General features: G+C 45.0%; 1 protein-coding gene across 1 annotated transcript; it reads right to left on the minus strand.

Annotated features, from left to right (window-relative positions):
* Nucleotides 1-433: 433 nt before the first annotated feature.
* Nucleotides 434-2,834, minus strand: GPR6 (G protein-coupled receptor 6). The gene is made up of 2 exons (XM_032651511.1): nucleotides 2,675-2,834; nucleotides 434-2,060 (listed from the first exon to the last, which is right to left on the minus strand). The coding sequence occupies exon 2, from the start codon at nucleotides 2,039-2,041 to the stop codon at nucleotides 944-946; it is 1,098 nt and encodes a 365-aa protein (XP_032507402.1). The 5' UTR covers nucleotides 2,042-2,060; nucleotides 2,675-2,834; the 3' UTR covers nucleotides 434-943.
* Between the last annotated feature and the right edge of the window lie 14,692 nt (nucleotides 2,835-17,526).

The raw sequence follows: 17,526 nt of genomic DNA on the forward strand, positions 1-17,526 counted from the left end.
AGTATACTCAGTCAATATGAATTTTCAACATTTAAAATTCTTTCCAAACTGGAAAAAATACATCTAAGATTTGTGGTTTCAGGATTCACAAGTGCACATGTGGTAAGATAAAGGAATGGTTTCAGACATCCTCTGGAGCTTGTCTTCCAAACCCAGTAACCAAGGGAGTAGATTAATTTGCACTGATACACAAATAACCCTTTAGTGTCCTGTGAATACTGTTATGTGAATATATTACTCAGTTCCTGTACCTCCCCAATAATCTGGATTAGGTGTTTCAGTGACAATTTATGAGCAATGTGCAAATGTGTGTGATTTTTTACATTAAGATTTTAACAGGATGGAGATAACACATAATAAACTTTTAAAGTAAATACACTAATAATTCGTCTCTTAAATAGTAATTCTATCATCAGTCACATGCCAAAAATTACATTTTTATAACGTGTTTATTTGTGTACAAAATAGGTTGTAATTTACTGATGCATATGCAGCAAAATATTCTATCACATACAACAAAAATACACTTTTACCCCCCTTCCCCTGCCCTTGAAAATGGCAACACTGTTTTGGCAGTTCAGCAGCTAAAAATAAAGTGCTATAATTAAGCAGTATTGGAATGTCTTCATTTGACAAGTGTGATGTACCATTTGAGTATACAACCGCCTTTTTGTTAGGTTTTTCACAGAACAGGAAATTCCACATCCTGAACACCTCCAGAAGATACAAATATTTGTATATATATGTACACATGTATACACTGTATATGTAAAGTTCCAACAAGCCTCTTTGTCCTTGTGAGTTTGTTGTGCTTATGTTTATTATCTATTTCCAAAGTCAGAGTCACAGTATGGGATCTCAGAGTCCATCAGCAGGCACGGAGAAGCTCACCAAAGGCTGGCTTGTTGGGGGCGTGGTGTTGGTTAGAGGATGGAGGGAGCCTTCAGACCTCACTGGGGGACCTGGAGCGGAAGGGCACTTTGGACTGGAAACAGCCACAAAACAAGAGCCACAGGGCGCGTTGGATCTCCTGGTTGCGGAAGGCATAGATGATAGGATTGATCATAGAGTTGTAGGTGGCGGGCAGCAGGGTGGCGTAGGTGTAGACAGCTGGGTCCTCATGGCTGCCTACCACGCAGTAGATGGCAAAGGGCAGCCAGCTGGCACCGAAAGTGCCCAGCACCACAGCCAGCGTACCCACACCCTTTCTGGTGGCGGCAAGGTGGGGCGGCGCCAGGCAGTGCTGCTGCAGCGCGATCTGGTGCGCGTGACGCCAGACCACCTTGCAGATGCGCACGTAAAGGTGCAGCATGATGCCGAAGACCGCAAAGAAGGTGGCGGAGAGCAGTGCCACGTGGCTGCGCGTCAGCGGGCGCACCACGCTGCAGGCGGCGCGCTCTGCCAGGCAGTTCCAGCCAAGCACCGGCAGCAGCCCAAGGCCTAAGGACACCGTCCAGGTGGCAGCGAGAAGGAGGTGCACGCCCAACAGGGTCCGTCGCGAGTAATAGGTGAGCGCGTTGTAGAGGGACAGGTAGCGGTCCACCGTAATGGCCAGCAGGCTGCTGACGGAGGCAGCGAAGGAGGCCACGAGGAAACCTACAGTAAGCAGGCTCACAGTCTCCGAGGGCACCACGTACTGGAACACGAAGTGCAGAATGAGACCGCAGCCCGCCAGCAGGTCGGCGGTGGCCAGGCTGCCTACCAGCACGAACATGGGCGTGCGCAGCGCAGGTGTGGACGCGATGAGCGCCACCACCAGCGCATTTTCGCCTGCGATCACCGTCCCAGACACGCAGAGCAGCACGTCCCATGGATTCACTGAAGACAGCAGCAGCCCCGTCGGCCCCGCTGGCAGCTGCGAAGACAACTCCAGCGACGCATTAGCTGCGCCGCTGCCCCCCAGCGCCGCTGCGGCTGCGGCTGCCGGGGGCCCCCATTCACCGGTGTCCCGCGCTCGTGCTGCGGTGGCCGCTGCCGCCGCACCCTCGGCCGCCACTGCCACCACCTGGGAGTCGTTGAGCGAAGATGAGCTCGCGTTCATCACGGCGGGAAGCTACACCCTGCGTGGACAGGGAGAACAAGCGTCAGGTGTGCGGTTTACGCCGCCAGGGTACTTCGCCGGGCGCTGCTCCCCCGCTCATATTGCCCATCCCACCCCGGGACCCCAGAGCAGAGCGAGGAAGCAGTGGTTGAGAGCCAAAAATAAATACCTGTTGAGTGAATGAGCGTGTGAGTGCTATGCACAAGGAATGCCCGCACTGATATCTGAGTTTTTGCACAGATATACACGCGAATAACACGCACTCGCATACACACAGATCACGTAAGTATGCCTGTATTTGCACACGCATCTTGCGCACCAAGCTAGTAGTGTCAGCCTCAGCGAGTGCCGCCCTGGCTCTGACCGGCTCGGTCAGGCGCTCTCCTCAACTGGGAGGCGGAGTAACTGTCCGCGGTGCTGAAAGCGAAGTTTCTGCGACCGTGGAGCACAGCGGACCCCGGAGGCCAGAGACCCCTGGGAAAGCGGTTTCGGAGGAGAGAAGCTAGGAGGTCTGTGTAGGTGGAGGGTGTGTGGCGTCATGCTTGGCTCCAGGAAGGAGCCATCCCCTGGCCATCCTTCACCCCTTCCCCTCTGCACGCCCTCAGAGTTCCTTTAGAGAGCCGGGCTGCTCACCTGGGGAGTCAGGGCTTCAGGAAATCGTTGATCATGAGCGCTGTGGCTGGGCGCCAGGATGCGCTGCCCGCGCGGACAGAGCCGACGCCTGAAGGAGGTGGCCGGGACGGCGCGCAGAGGAGTGCGGGGCGCTGGTAGCTGTGCCGGCGCCGCTGAGAGTTACAGAGACACAGTCAGCACAAGAAAAGGCCGGTTACGAGCAGCGCGCCCGCTGGAGATTGACAGGCAGGGCGTGGTGACGTCAGGCTTCTGTTTCCAGGGTGCGAGCTAGGCACTCGCTTTCCTCGCCCGCCCATCAGCAAGCTCCCTCACCATATACCCTCTCCAAAGGATGTCTCAGAGGGTTCAAGGAGGGAGGAGAAACCAGAGGGCCGCCGCCGGCCCGGAGCCTCCAGGATTGGGATGGAAGAAAGAGGCAAGGGAGAAAAGAGTGGAGACTAAGGGCAGGCAAGGAGGGTGAGATGGGAGGGGAGCGATGAGGGATGAGTTGCACTGGCCAGGCTGCAAGGCCCCGAGTCAAAGGTCACTGAGGGAGACAGGTTGAAGGAAAAGGCCTGGAGAAGGGGGAGGTTGGGGGCAGAGAGGCCCAATCGCATGCAGAGTTGCTACCTTAAAGGAAAAGTACTGTTTGGGGGACAGGACTGAACTGGTGTGTGTGGGGGGGGAGGATGAGGTTTTTTTTAAAGGATGTTTTAAGGATGTTTCTGGTACAGTGTGTCAGCTGAGTAGAGCCAGAGGAGAAAAGCCAAGTTGTGGGGAACAGAGAAAAGATGGAACAGTTGAGGAAAACAATCTCTTGTTTTGAAGGTTACCTGTGTAATCAATTCCTCTCTCTCCCTCCATTTCTTCCTGTCCCTCACTATCTTTCTTGAACTCTACACAGCAGGTTTCACCATGATCTTCCCAGTCGAATGTTTCCCAACTGCACTAGCTAATAGTGCTCTTGGAACTTGCTCTTTAATTAAAGACCAGGTCTGGGTCTTGTTAGAAAAGAAGAAAACAGCAAAATGTGATTTACTTTGCTGGCAACGGACTTTGCCCTGTTAATTAGTACCCTATGAAACAAATTATAGGACGAAAATAGTCATAACTCAGCTGCAGCAGACTTCAGTAGGCAGGAGTTTTATTTTCAGCTCTGATAAATCATCCTTTTGGTTTAAAGGCGTTTTGTTTTGTCAGAAAAATACAAGTATTAGACTTCTTCTTCTTTTTTTAATTATCCAGAATCTCCAATAGCTGTACTTGGGGAAAAAGCTGAAATAGTTGACTCCATCTAAGACTCTAGAATAAATGATTGCATATTGGCATGATGGTATTATGCCAGAGCCACAGACATGATTTTCAGGGACCACATGCTCTGGGCAAGGTGAAAATAGACAACATTTGTTACTGGTCCTTCCTCTACTTTCCCCTGTATACCTTCTTCCCTCTCCTGGTTTCACTTTGCCTCTACACCCAGGGTCCCCAAAAGAAAATATATATTCGGACTGTCTACAGGCTGGAGTGGAAGGGGGATTTTTATCCTGGCCTTCTCCCTCTAAAAATGGCCCCCAAGTCCAGACTACTCCTGCCCTCCTGCACCTGTGCAACTGAACTTAACTAAAGAAAAGAAGGAAAACTATAGGACCACTCAATTCTTTGCTGCTCTTTGCTGCAATAGTCAGTGTTGGCCCATAAGGTGAGTTTACATACAATTTCTCCATTTGGGGAGTTTATAAAATTCTCATGAACCTTCAAATTGACTGAAGTTCTAAGTTTCTGGAAACTACCATTTTGAGTTTCAGTAAAAGATTGTCAACTAAAAGCCAAGAATGTTATTTCAGAGCTGTCAAGCAAACTGTCAAACCACTGTAATCACATGTTAATCGCAAATTTTTCAAACAATTAGATAAAGGCCCAAGGGAAGGAGAATCCTTCTTAGTGACTGAATGTGTTACATTTTTACATGTCACAAGGCAGTAGAAAGTATGAGATTAAAATTGAGCAAACAGAGATCCTGTGTTTCAGACATCTTCAGGCTTTCACTATTGCCAAGAAGGGACTGACTTTTCAGTAGTTTCAGGAGGAGGACAACACCCATATAATCATGTACATAAATGCTGGTTGAGGGTTTGTAGACTGTCTTTTGGTCGTGCCAGTCTGTGGTTACCTCTCTCAGATGCTAGACTGGATCCTGACAGCAGATAGGCACATTCTTTCAAGCTCCTCCTTATCTCCCCCACACCCACCTATCCCCTGGGAGGCAGAAGATTGGAAAGAAGAAAGGTATAGGTTCATTGGTTATGGATGGGTATTAGATGTACTTCATTGCCACTCTGCCCACAGCTCCTCACAAGAACCTGCCCTTCCAGTGGTCTCCTAGAATGTTCAGCCTGTGAACCATGTGACAGTTTCCACCCCCGGTCCAGCTTATGGGAAGAGACTGATGCTTGACCCAAGTCTAGACAAGACCAGCCATTATTTGCTGGACAGTGACCAGATTCCCTTCCTGAAAATTTGAACTAAGAAACATTGTGACAATAGTCAGTGCTGGGCTCTGGACCTGAAAGATCATGATAAGTTAGGGCTGCAGCACTCATGTTGAGCCTTGTGTGAAATGAGAATCAGAGGAAGACAGCTGCAATGGAGGAATGAAGCAGATGTGCAGAGAGGAACAGAGATAAGGGAGATCAAATGAGTAAGAGATGGAGGGAATGACCTCAGTTCCTGAGTATCTGGTTGCCAGCTCTGGGAGTCTAGATCCCTGGATCCCTTGAAATTAGTATTTGTAGTCTCTACTACAAACCTTCCTAATCTTGAGGTTTCTTGAGTGGGTTTCTACTCTGAATCTTTGATACTTGACTGAAACACACAACTAAATGTATTATTCATCCACCAGGTTGTCTGATCCTGGTTATGTTTTGGGATGTGCAAAGTTTGGTTTCTGGCTTATAGGCACAGGTTAAGCTCATTACCACCTCTGTGACACACCCAACATATCCTCTGGCGCCTTTATATTCCAGTACTATCCAAGCATAAACACAAGGAAACTTTCCTTCTCTGAGGTTATGCCCAGGAATCACAACCTCTCAACCACAACTCTTTCTCTTGCTCCCCTGGCTATCTCTTGCCCACCTCAGGCTCAGCTAGTGGTCCCCAACCCTTGCTGCACATTAGAATTACCTGGAAAGCTTTTTAAAACTACCGACTCCTGGATCTCTCACCCACAGATTCTGATTCATTTGTCCTGGAGTGAGGACCAGGCACCAAATTTCCTAAAGACTCTAATGGAAAGCCAGGGTTGAGAACACTCATCTTAGCAATCATACCATTTCATTGTCAGTTTAGCATGCGGTGAAACTCCTGAAAATTGTAGATTGGAGTTTGGAATAGTTGCAATAAGGGAATTTTAGCAACAATCCAGCTTCAAATCACTTAGTGTAATTTCAGATTCAGGACACTGACCAGTCCTGTGTGACCTTTAATTTTCCACGCTCACAAGAACCTTCTTTATGTCCCAAGATGAAAGCTGACGCTTGGTTCCCTTTTAGCCCTGATGAACTCAGTAGCCCCATCAAGGAGCTCTAAATTCTGGTTGCCCTGGACCCTCTATTTTTCTGTAGCTCTCAGGTATTTTCCCTGTTCCTTATTCTGAGTTCACAGCCACTTCCCAGGTGTGCCCTCTCCTGGCCCAGATCTTTGCAAATCAATTCTATTTTACAAAATCAGAGCTGAAGTCAGCCAAACTGTCTAGACCTTATAAAACGGGGTTGGAAAGACCCTTACCAGCAATTCTGGCCTCTCTCTCTGGGCATCTACATACACACACACACACACACACACACACACACACACACATGCGCACACACACACTCCCTCTACTTGGTTCTTAGAAATAAAAAATACAGTTTTCTACTGGGAAGTATAGGTCTATTTGCTGGTATACAGATACTTGTGCTGACAGCTCAGGAAGAGAGCAGGTGCTTAGTGAGACGTATGAAGCCGTTACTAAGAAAGGTCGTTGCTGAAAGAGGCAGGAATCACAAGGGGCATTGAATACTCTAAATTGTATGGCCAGAACCAGGGTCTTGGATGGAGGTAATCTTCTGGGGATACATGCTGAGGCAGATAAATGATATTAAAAATGTCTCCTTTTCTCTGCCTCCACCTGTCCCCATGGTTTCCTCTCCCCCTAAAGCATCAACGATGGGTCATAATGTCCAAGGTGCCTACCTCCTCAGCATGTCCAAACACATCAGGGATGCTCCTGCTTCATGCCAGGTGAGCAGTCATCACTCCAAAGGGCTGTTATCCTGGGAGGTCAGCATCACATGATATTCCCACCAACTTTAGAAAAGGACCAGACTACATTATTATTATTACATGTCCACATGACGGAGAACAGTGTGCAGTACAGTTGAAATTTTTTCTTTAATTCAGTTGGTGAGCAACACCTCTTTTTTTGCATGAGAAATCAGGAAAAATAATAACATTTAAAGACATGTTCTTGTTCATAAAGAGTGAAAATAACTTTATTGAGTTTTGTGGAGGTATGTATAATCTTACAATTTAGATTACTAGCTGAATATGAGAATGATAAAGTTGGTTCTATTGATATATTTGAAAATTAACAAGGAGGTAGTCTTCTAATCTGCTGTGCCCTACTTTTTCAAAGTGCTTTGAAGCTCACACAGTGGGTTCATACTCATTACCTCATTTTATTCTTTGAAACAATTACATGGAGTTTGGGGTTATTTTCTTTGCAGAAGTGACAAGTGAAGTTCAGAGAGGTGAAACGAGTTATCCAAGGGCACACAGGTAACCAGCAAGTACATTGTATGATAGCAACAATCTCATGGGAAAGCAAAACAAACATGGATTCAATGTATGCAAAGGTATGTAGACTCCAAAATTCAAAGAGGCCTTACCTTGGATAGATGTATCCAAAATGATGGAGGTTATATGTTATAACTTCAAAATCACTATGAGCAGCAGTTGATAGATGACTTTTTTTTTTCTGTTTTGTAAGCTGCTTTTAAAATGTATTGTAAAAAAAATTAAAGGGAATTTTGAAAGAAAAACTTCTATCCATATTCCCATCAGCTAACCAGGATTGCTTTTCCCCCCAAGATTGTAAACTTCTTGAGGGGATGGACAAGTTCTAATTAATCTTTTCATCGGTATGATCTGTCACAGAGGAGGTGCTCAATACATGTCTAGTGAATGACTATTTCCAAAATTTATCCACACGCGTATATATTTGATGTAGGTATGTTGCATAGTATGCATGTACTGTATGTACAGTGCACAATTTAAGTTTTCACTTTGTAATAAAGGGTATGTTGTCATTATTTCTATATGTTGTATTATGATTATTTTTCATACTTTTGCATAGCCATTCATTCATTCAGTAAACACTTATTGAGTGCCTACTACATGCTAAACATTGTGCTAGAAAATCAAGATGGCACAATAGGTGCCTGTCCTCAGAAACAAGTAAATGGATTCTGTGAGAAAAGTGTGGTACATACTAATAAAAAGAGGTGATCACAGGAGTAATGGGGACACTTGAGAGAAGGCTATCACCCAACCTAGAGGAGTCAGGAAAGGCCTCTCAGAGGAGATGATGGAGATGATGTCCAAGCTGAATCTTGAAGGATGAGTAACAGTCATGGAAGGTAAGAAAGGCATGCAAGTGTTCCAGGCAGAAGGAGCTGCATATGCAAAGGCATGAGGTCAGGTGAGGCTGGTGCAGGTCGCTGGGACTGTGGGCAGTTGATTGTGGCTGGCATGTCAGATGAAGAGGGCAGGAGCATAGGTACATCAGATAGGTTGGGCCAACTCATGAAGGGCCTCCTACATCATGGCAGAAGTGAGATTTTATCCTGAAGGTGATGGGGAGCCAGTGACAGACGTTCTTAAGCAAGGTGGTTGATATAATCAGATTTGGGTCCCTCTTACAACCCATGGAGGCCCCACCAACAACTATACAGTGAATGGAGTAGAGAAGGGCAAGAATGAGGTTAGGTGAACCTGTTAAGAGGCTGTTGCAGTGACCTGTACAGGAGATCCTGAAGGCTTAACAGTGGGTAGTGACAGCAGCGACTGGAGAAGCTGATGGATCCTTCACACGTTTTGGACATTATATTAAAGCATATCTAGCTGCTATAAAACTTAGTTCTACAAATCTTGGTGGCATAACATACTAGAGGATTGTCTCTTACATGAAACCCAAAACAGGTTTCCTGAGCAGTAGACAGCCTTTCACATGATCAATCAGGGACCCAGCTCCTTCCATCTTAGCTCGAGCCTCCTCTAGGACTTCAGAGTTTTCAGCATTCACCATTTCAACATTTCACCATTCTTGTGATTGGGAAATGAACCTGGAGTATTTTATGGGACATTCCTGGAAGTGGAATGGTAGACAGACACAGATAAAGGGAGAGAAGGTATGAAGGATGACTTCCAGTTTTCAGGTGTGGACAGGAATGGGATTGGAGAGGGGCAGAATGGCTAATGCAATTGTGGACATATTGAGTTTGAGGTAGGACATCCAGCGCAGATCTCCAGTAGGATGTTAAATAGAGGGGTTGTTCTGAAACTCAGCAGAGAATCTAGATTGGAAAAGCAGATTAAGGTGCCATATACTACTACCAATAAGGCTACCACTCACTGAATGTGTGCCATTTGCTAAGGTACCCTATGGGGTGGACCCTATTACTATCTTCATCTTACAGAAGAGAAACTGAGGATTGAGGGGTGAAGTGACTTTTCCACATGGTTGGGAAGTGAATCTGAATGCCATTCCTCTGACTCCAGTTGAAGGGAACTGATAAACCTAAGTGAAGAGGACCAGGGGCGGTCCCTACAGCATGGATGGAGGAAGAGATCACCACAAAGGAAGTTGAGAAGAGTCAGAGAGGCAGGACCTATCATGGAAACCCAGCCTCAGTCAGAGAAAAGAGAGTGGGTATGGAAATCAAAGGAAGAGTGAGTTTCAGAAGGAGGAGAGTCAGCTTATACCCAGAGAGGTCAAATGAGGTAAGGTCAAGGAAGAAAAAGTATTAGCTGAATTTAGCTAGGAAGTTATCGGTGACTTCAGTAAAAGGGCAGGAATGGCGGGCAGCCAGGAGAAAGTGAACAGGCTGTAAAGGAGGGGTGAGAAAGGGGAGTGTGATGTCTTTAAGAAGTTTGGTTTGGAGGGGAAGAGAGTAATAGAGCAGTGGTTAGACAGAGATGTAAGTTCAAGGGAGAGTTTACTTTTAAAAACGGAAGAGATTTGAAAGGGAAAGAGGTGGCTGAGAGGCCAAGGTTGGTTTCAGAGAGAGTAGCTATTTGAAGGAGTGAGATGGTAGAGAAGACAGAGAGGGTCTGAAGACAGGTGGAGAGATTAACCTGAGAAAGGGACAGGGACAGAAAGGATGAGGAATGCAGGTGGGGCCATACATGTAAATTTTAAGTGGGGAGCCAGGAAATCAAGGGATTGCCTTCAAATTCCTCGTGAAACTTGGGGAGGAGGACATCAGCTAATGGTGAGTTGACAAATGGAAGGGACCTTACAGTTATCATTTTGATGGCTGCACAATATTACATTGAGGACATAGAGCAGCATTTAATTGACCAGTTCTCCTAATGTTAGACTTTCAGATTGTTTATATGTGTGCCATTGTAGGTAACCCCACAAAGATTACTTTCATGCACATAATTATTTTTATTTGTGTGATTATCTTGACGTGAAAATTGTCAGCCAAAGGGCAGAAACATTTTCATGGCTCTTGAAATGCTCAGCCAAATTGCGTTTCAGAATGACTGTAATAGTTTACAATGCCAGTAGTACTCTGTGAGCATACCAGTTTCTCTGCAGCTTTTGTAGCACTGGGTTTTATTATTTTAAAACATTATTTCAATTCAATGGGCATAAGTGGTACCTCATTAATGACTTAAATTATATTTATTTGATGACCACTGAGGTTGACCATTTGTCTCTCTTTTTTTAAACAATCTGAATTTTCTTTTATTTGAATTATCTGTTCTTAACCTCAGTCTGTTAGGACTTAATGCTGTTTTTATATAGCTGACAAAGTTTCCACACAAAAATTGTTTGTGTGTCCGAGTTTAGGGAAATTTCTCCCATTTTCCCTTTTTTTACTTTAGTTTTGATTGTTTAGGTATATTATATTTTTATAAAGTTTGTTTTTCTAAAAGAAAGATAATGTATACTTTGGCTTCTAGCCTGAGAAAGGCACATACATGGCTTTGCAGTAGAGTTTTCTTGTCATTTATTAGGGAAAAGAGAGGACAGAGATCTTCTGAGGAGACAAAAGGTTCTGGGAGGGGAATGGGACCTGAGGCAGGCTGCAGTCTCATCTGAGAGTCAAAAGCTCACTCTCTGGCCAAGGTCTGTATGATCTACCTGAGGAGGGTTTGGCACATGAGGACAGCAGAGCCTTTGGGCAGAGCTGGGAGGTCATGACTCTCAAATTCTGGCACAGACCTCCCCAGGTGGGGTCAGAGGTTAGGGCCTCAGCTGCAAGGGAAGCCAATAGGCTCCGGGCAATGGAATAACCCAGCCAAGAGGGAGCAGGGTACAGACCAGCCCCAGCAATGGCATCCAGTTGGAACACAACCAGCAATGGCATCCAGTTGGAACACAAACTTTGAGAGAAAAGTTTGAGAGGGGATGGGGAGAGGAAAGTCACAATCATTTAGGCCCTTGCCAGGGACCAGACCCAGTGCAAGGCACGTCACATGCATGATCTAGTTTTGCCCACTTTGCCCCCATGGGACTGTTTTGATTATTCCCACTTAACACACCAGGAAGCAGAGGGTCAAAGGGGTTAACTAACATTCACTGTTACACAGCTTATAAGAGAGTCCATTTGGTCCTCAAAGTCTCACTTTCCTAAACAATGTCTCAGCTCTGAGAAAGGCACCTTAGATGGTATTGGCGTCAGTACAGTGTGTGTCCTGGGGAGGGGAGATTGGTCCGGCCAGTGAACATATTTTGGAGTGCACAGCAAGTCAAGTGGAGGAGTTTGGATTTGGTGCAAGAGGAAATGGGGACCTAGGGGAGGATTCTGAGCAGAGAGTGGGTTTGAATCAATGCTTTAGGAAGACAGCAGGGAGTGGAGAGCAGAAAGCAGCCTGTTTTTCTATGACATACTTGTGGACACCAAGTAGATAAAGCAGCCTATTCAATGAGGGCAAGCGGGAATCTCTGAGTTGCTGCTAAGATAAGTCACCACTCTGGATGCTTATCTGAACTGTAATCCCCTCATCTTTTAAGAAGGATTCTGAAACCTAGGAGAGGTTGCTAAGGGAATAAAGCCTAAGTATCATAAGCAGCATAAAATAATTTTCCCAAATGAGAACTGCTCCAGCCAGCAGCAGTTGAGTGTTTGATTGGAGATGAGGAGGGAGCCAGCAGGGATCTGCTTTCCCTTACTCCTTCTAGACTTCCTTCTCGCATACACAGAGGTGAGCCCCCACCAAGAGTCCTCTTCACACCTGCATTCTCAGGATGTCTGCAGCCCCAAAGTTCCTTCAGCCAGGGACCTACCCTCTCATAGATTCTCAAACTCTCCTGGCTTTTCACTCGATATAGATTTACACCCTACCCTGAACCCCAAACTGAATGATTCTTCAAGCAAGAATAATTGATTTAAATGACTTGTATAATATGCTTATTTTATAGGTGGAGGTGGATTAAATTTTTCTTTTGAGCTTTTAAAAAAAAGATAGATGTCTACATATAGACATAAAAAGATATTCACAACACAAAACCAAAAAAACAGGGTATACTGTATGAATTCAGTTTTATAAAATAAATTATATATATACATATATTTACATATATATGCTATATATCAAAGTGTTAACAGTGACTACCTTGGAATGGAGGCTATTTTTATCCTTTTTTGTTTTTTAATGTGTGCCAGAAACCAATAGCTATCTTCCAATATCCATTCTTTCTTTATTCAATAGTAATGGAACCTCCAATTTTATTTGAGCACATGGCCACCTAGAATAAATAGCATATTTCTAGGCCTCCCTTGCAGCTAGATGTAGTCACAGTAACTATTCTGACCAGTGAGATATAAGTGGATGTGTTGTATGGCACCTTCCAGAAAGTGTCCTTGAAAAGAAGAAGCATGCTTTCTTCTCTTTCCTCCTTCTTGCTGGCTGGAATGTAAGCAAGCAATGATGGCTGGAGCTGGGACAGCCATCTTGGATCCTGAAGTGGAAGCCATAATGCTGAAGATGTTGAGGCAATAAGAGAAAAGAAGCCTGGGTCCTTGATGGTTATGGGCCATTCATACCAGGCATGGATACCCTATATCTACATGAGAATTATTTTTCCTCTTTGTCTTGTATAAGTCACTACTATTTTGAACTTTCTGTCACTGGACAGCTGAACCAAATTCTAGATAATACATTTGTATATTTTTGAAAGCCATGAAATACATAGGGGTATATTGAAAATTCTAGTCCAAGTCTTATACATGGGGTGATTTTTCTAGCTGCAAAATTTTTCATTGAAACCACTTGTCCCAAGTTTCACTCATATCTGCTCTCATATACCATTCAAATACATTGCATTGTATCAGCACTTAACACTGGTCAGTTTTTTTATAGAAAGAACACATTGTCCCATCCCTAGTCCAAAGACTATCTTAATTTTAATTCAAAAGTTTTCACAACTCTCCTGGGTATAAAGTATTGATGTGGCTCCATCGTAATGATTTGGGGATATTTGTAGCAGCCTTTTAGGTTATTAGAGACTTGTAAGTTGAGGCAAAACCAAAGTTGAGATGGTTTAGGCAACACTTTCCCTGCCCAAGTGAGCTGCTTCTATCAACATATTGAGACTGTGGCCTGTGAGGACCAAGAGGAAAGTCTGTGTGTTGCAGCTATGTGTTACACATGCTTGATGTGGGTGGGTGTTGCTCATGTGCTGTGTGGTTTTAGCATGTGGGTGATGCACACATGTTCGTGAGGTGTTCACATGTTCATGTGTGTTTTGTGAGCTATATTTGTGGAGCCTATGTGTTGTATAGGGGTGTGTGTAAGTGGGGATGTATACCGTGCTCCTTTGCCACATAGGGGTGTGCGTGTGTGCACTCATATCACGTTGGTGTGTGTTTGCAGTGTCTGGATGTGTGAGCTCATGCTTGCACACACCCATGTGTAGTCCTGTTATATAACAGTGACAGAGGAGAAACCTTGCATTACTGGGTCCTGAGGAGGGTTGCGGTTGATTTAGGAGCCATGCCAGCACCCGTTATATGGAAGAGCCCCCATCTCCACCACTCCTCCTCCTCTTACATTTCTAGATCATAGGCGTCTCCATTCATTCCTAATAATAGTGCAAGGTTTACATTACATTTGGTTATCTAAACTGCAGGCAAGCACCAGTGCTTTAATTTTAAGCTGGCTTCGATTCAGTTGCTACTTTTGCTTTTGCTGCTCCAAATGACTAAAAGTCATTTTAAAATATTTTTTCCCAGGCATTTGCTTACACTGCAAAGGGAAAATTATCCTGAAACATAAGGAATACTTAAAATAACAAAATAAAAGGGAGATATCGGATGAAGAAAAACAGATGTTAACAAAATACAGTGTTGACATTTCAGCTATTTTCACACATTTGGTGTGAAAAATATTCTTGGGCACCTCGCACGTCACCACTTTATCTCCACAAAGAATGCATCGTCTTCTGCTCTCCGGTTCACTCACTACTGTGACTGTCATTCCTGAGCAGGTCTGGATTCACGGAGACCCTCTAAAAGGGAAAAAAATCCCCACATTCCTGTGGGAGTATTTACAGATTACATCTCTATGTACCTAGGGATCCCTGACTCTACAGGATCATTTGACCTCCTGAAGTTCTTCTCACACAGAATGCGAAGGTGCCCATTGCCTGGGAGATCTGCGAGGAGAGGATGCCCGGACTCTGCATCTCCATGCTGTGCTGGGGAAGGGCCAGGCTACCCCTAAGTGGTGCTGTTGAGCACTGGCTGGGAGGGGCACTTGCCACACTGATATGAGGAGGAGATGGAGCCTGCAGGCAGGCGTTAGAGGGTTTCTAGAACTTGCTTTCCCTCCTGGCTGGTTTTGGGCACATCTGAGAATGTGCCCGGACTGCAAACGTGGGATCATTAGCGTGTACGCATTATACATATAACCCTAGGAGGAACAGACTATTACCCATAGTTTAAACTGCCGTTGAAATTCCCTTGTCCAAGGTTACACATGTAGTAAGTGTCCATGTTGGTATCTGAACCCAGGCAGTTTGCTTTCAGAACTCTGCCCTTAACTCTAGCTCCCCTCCTGAACACTTGCAGCATTGCCCATGCAGGAGCCACATGGAGATGGGGGCTGCTTTACTGAGGCACAGATTTAACACCTGTTATTTAGCTCAAGTGAGCTTGGCCAACAGCCCAGCATCTTGGCGTGATGTTGTTCATTTTATTAGGAATAATCTTGTGAACTGAAGAAAATTCTCTCTTTCTGGAAAGTGTTTAAAATGTTGACTGGTAATAGAGGGAGAAACATAGCCCTCTAGAGAGAATTTCTCTCAGCTCTCACAGGTAATGAGGGAAACATCAGGACATCCTTTAGGCTCTACTTTCAAAAGAGAAGCAGAAACTGACCAGTTCTCACCTCCTCCATGGCTAACCCTTGACCACCTTCATTCCATTCTCAACACTGAAGGCAGAAAGAAGCTTCTATAAGGTGAAAGTTAGATTCTGCCCCTCCTCCACTGTGACTACTCTATTTAAAACTGCAACCAGCACTCCCACCCCCTGCTTTCCCCTTTTCTACTTTTTCCTGCTCTATCTTTTCCCCTGGTCCTAATCGACTTCTAACATACTGTATAATTTAATTATTTATTATGTTATTGTTTATTGTCCCCCCTCCCACTAGAATATAAGGTCTTTGAGGGCAAGGGTCATTGTTTTGCTCACTAATACATTCCAAGAGCCTAGACTAGGCTTATAGCAGTAGAACAGAGAACACTAAAGTTTTTTGTTTTAACTAATTTTTATTGGAGTATAGTTGATTTACAATGTTGTGTTAGTTTCTGCTGTATAGCAAAATGAATCAGTTATACATATATCTACTCTTTCTGAGATTTTTTTCCCATATAGGTCATTACAGAGTATTGAGTATAGAGGTTGATTTTGAAGGAAGAAAGTACCAACAAAACTGGACATGAGTTATGAGAGATTTATAGATCTGGAGTTCAGGGAAGGGATCTGGGCTGGAGATACACATGTGGGAGTCACCAGCATGTAGATGGTGTTTAAGGACTAGATGGGATCACCAGGGCAGTGGATGGATATGGATAGAGAAGAGAACTGATACAGGCCTGAGCCCTAGAGCCCTGCTGTGTTAAAGGGCAGAGAGATGAAGAAGAAAGAACAAGGGAGACTGAGAAGAAGGAGTCAGTGAGGTAGAAGGAAAAGTGGGAGAGTGTGATGTGCTTGAAGTCAATTGATGGAAATGTTTCAAGGAGGAAATGATCAACTACATCAAATGGGTTAAGTAAGGCAGGGACTGACTACTTGAGAAAGGAGTTCATTTGAGACTTTGATAACCAGTCACCAAGCACTCGTATTCCTTCTAAAAATTTTCTCTCAAATCAACCCCTGCTACTCACCCTGTTTCAAGTCATCAACTTCTCTTGCCTTAAAATTGCTGAAGTCCCTTAACCAGCTCTGCCTCAGCCTATACCTGCACTTTCCATTACAGTAGCCATTAGTCACATGTAGCTACTGAGCACTTGAAAATGTGGCCAGCCTGAATTGAGATGTGCTGCAAGTACGTGCTGAATTTTGAAGACTTAGAGAGAGAGAGAGAGAAAAAAAAAAGTATGTAAAACTAGCTCGCTAGTAATTGTTTACATTCCTTCATGTTGAGATGATAATAAGTTGGGATTTTTGAGTTAAAATATATTATTAAGATTATTCCTGGGTTTTAAATTTTTTACATTTTTAAAATGTGGCTGCTAGAAAATTTTAAATTACATATGTGACTTGCATTTGTGGCTCTTGTTATTTCTAATGGATAGTGCTGGGATAGACTACCCACGGTAGTCTTTTTTTTTTTTTTTTTTTTTTTTTTTGCGCTATGCGGGCCTCTCACTGCTGTGGCCTCTCCCGTTGCGGAGCACAGGCTCCGGACGCGCAGGCTCAGCAGCCATGGCTCACGGGCCAGCCACTCCGCGGCACGCGGGATCCTCCCGGACCGGGGCACGAACCCGCGTCCTCTGCATCGGCAGGCGGACTCTCAACCACTGCGCCACCAGGGAAGCCCACACGGTAGTCTTTTAAAAGGACAAAATTGACCGTGTCACTGCCATGCTTCTCCCCTTCAGCAACTCCCCACTGCTTTTAAGATAAAACACCACATCTTTAACATAAGGCTCTGAGAGGAGGCCCTGCTGTCCTGCCCCATCTCCTGACACTCTCTCTTTCTTGTTTGTGCTCAGGGCACACTGGCCACATTCCTTACCACCTGGGGTCTGCTCATATGCAGCTCTCTCTGGCTGGAGTCCTCTTCTGGTTCTTCGCATTGCTAACACATCTCCCTAGGGCGTAAGTGTCACTTCCTCAGGAATCTTTCCCTGGTCCTCAAACTAGGTTAGGTGCGCCACTTTTTGTATGTATGTATGTACGTATGCTGTGACGAGTCTTAGTTGTGGCACGTGGGATCTTTGTTGCACCGTGCGGGATCTTTTTTTTTTTTTTTTTTGCGGCACTCTGGCCTGTCACTGTTGTGGCCTCTCCCGTTGCGAAGCACAGGCTCCGGACACGCTGGCTCAGCGGCCATGGCTCACGGGCCCAGCCGCTCTGCAGCACGTGGGATCC

Source organism: Phocoena sinus, chromosome 12, assembly GCF_008692025.1.
Source record: "Phocoena sinus isolate mPhoSin1 chromosome 12, mPhoSin1.pri, whole genome shotgun sequence".
NCBI classification, from domain to species: domain Eukaryota; kingdom Metazoa; phylum Chordata; class Mammalia; order Artiodactyla; family Phocoenidae; genus Phocoena; species Phocoena sinus.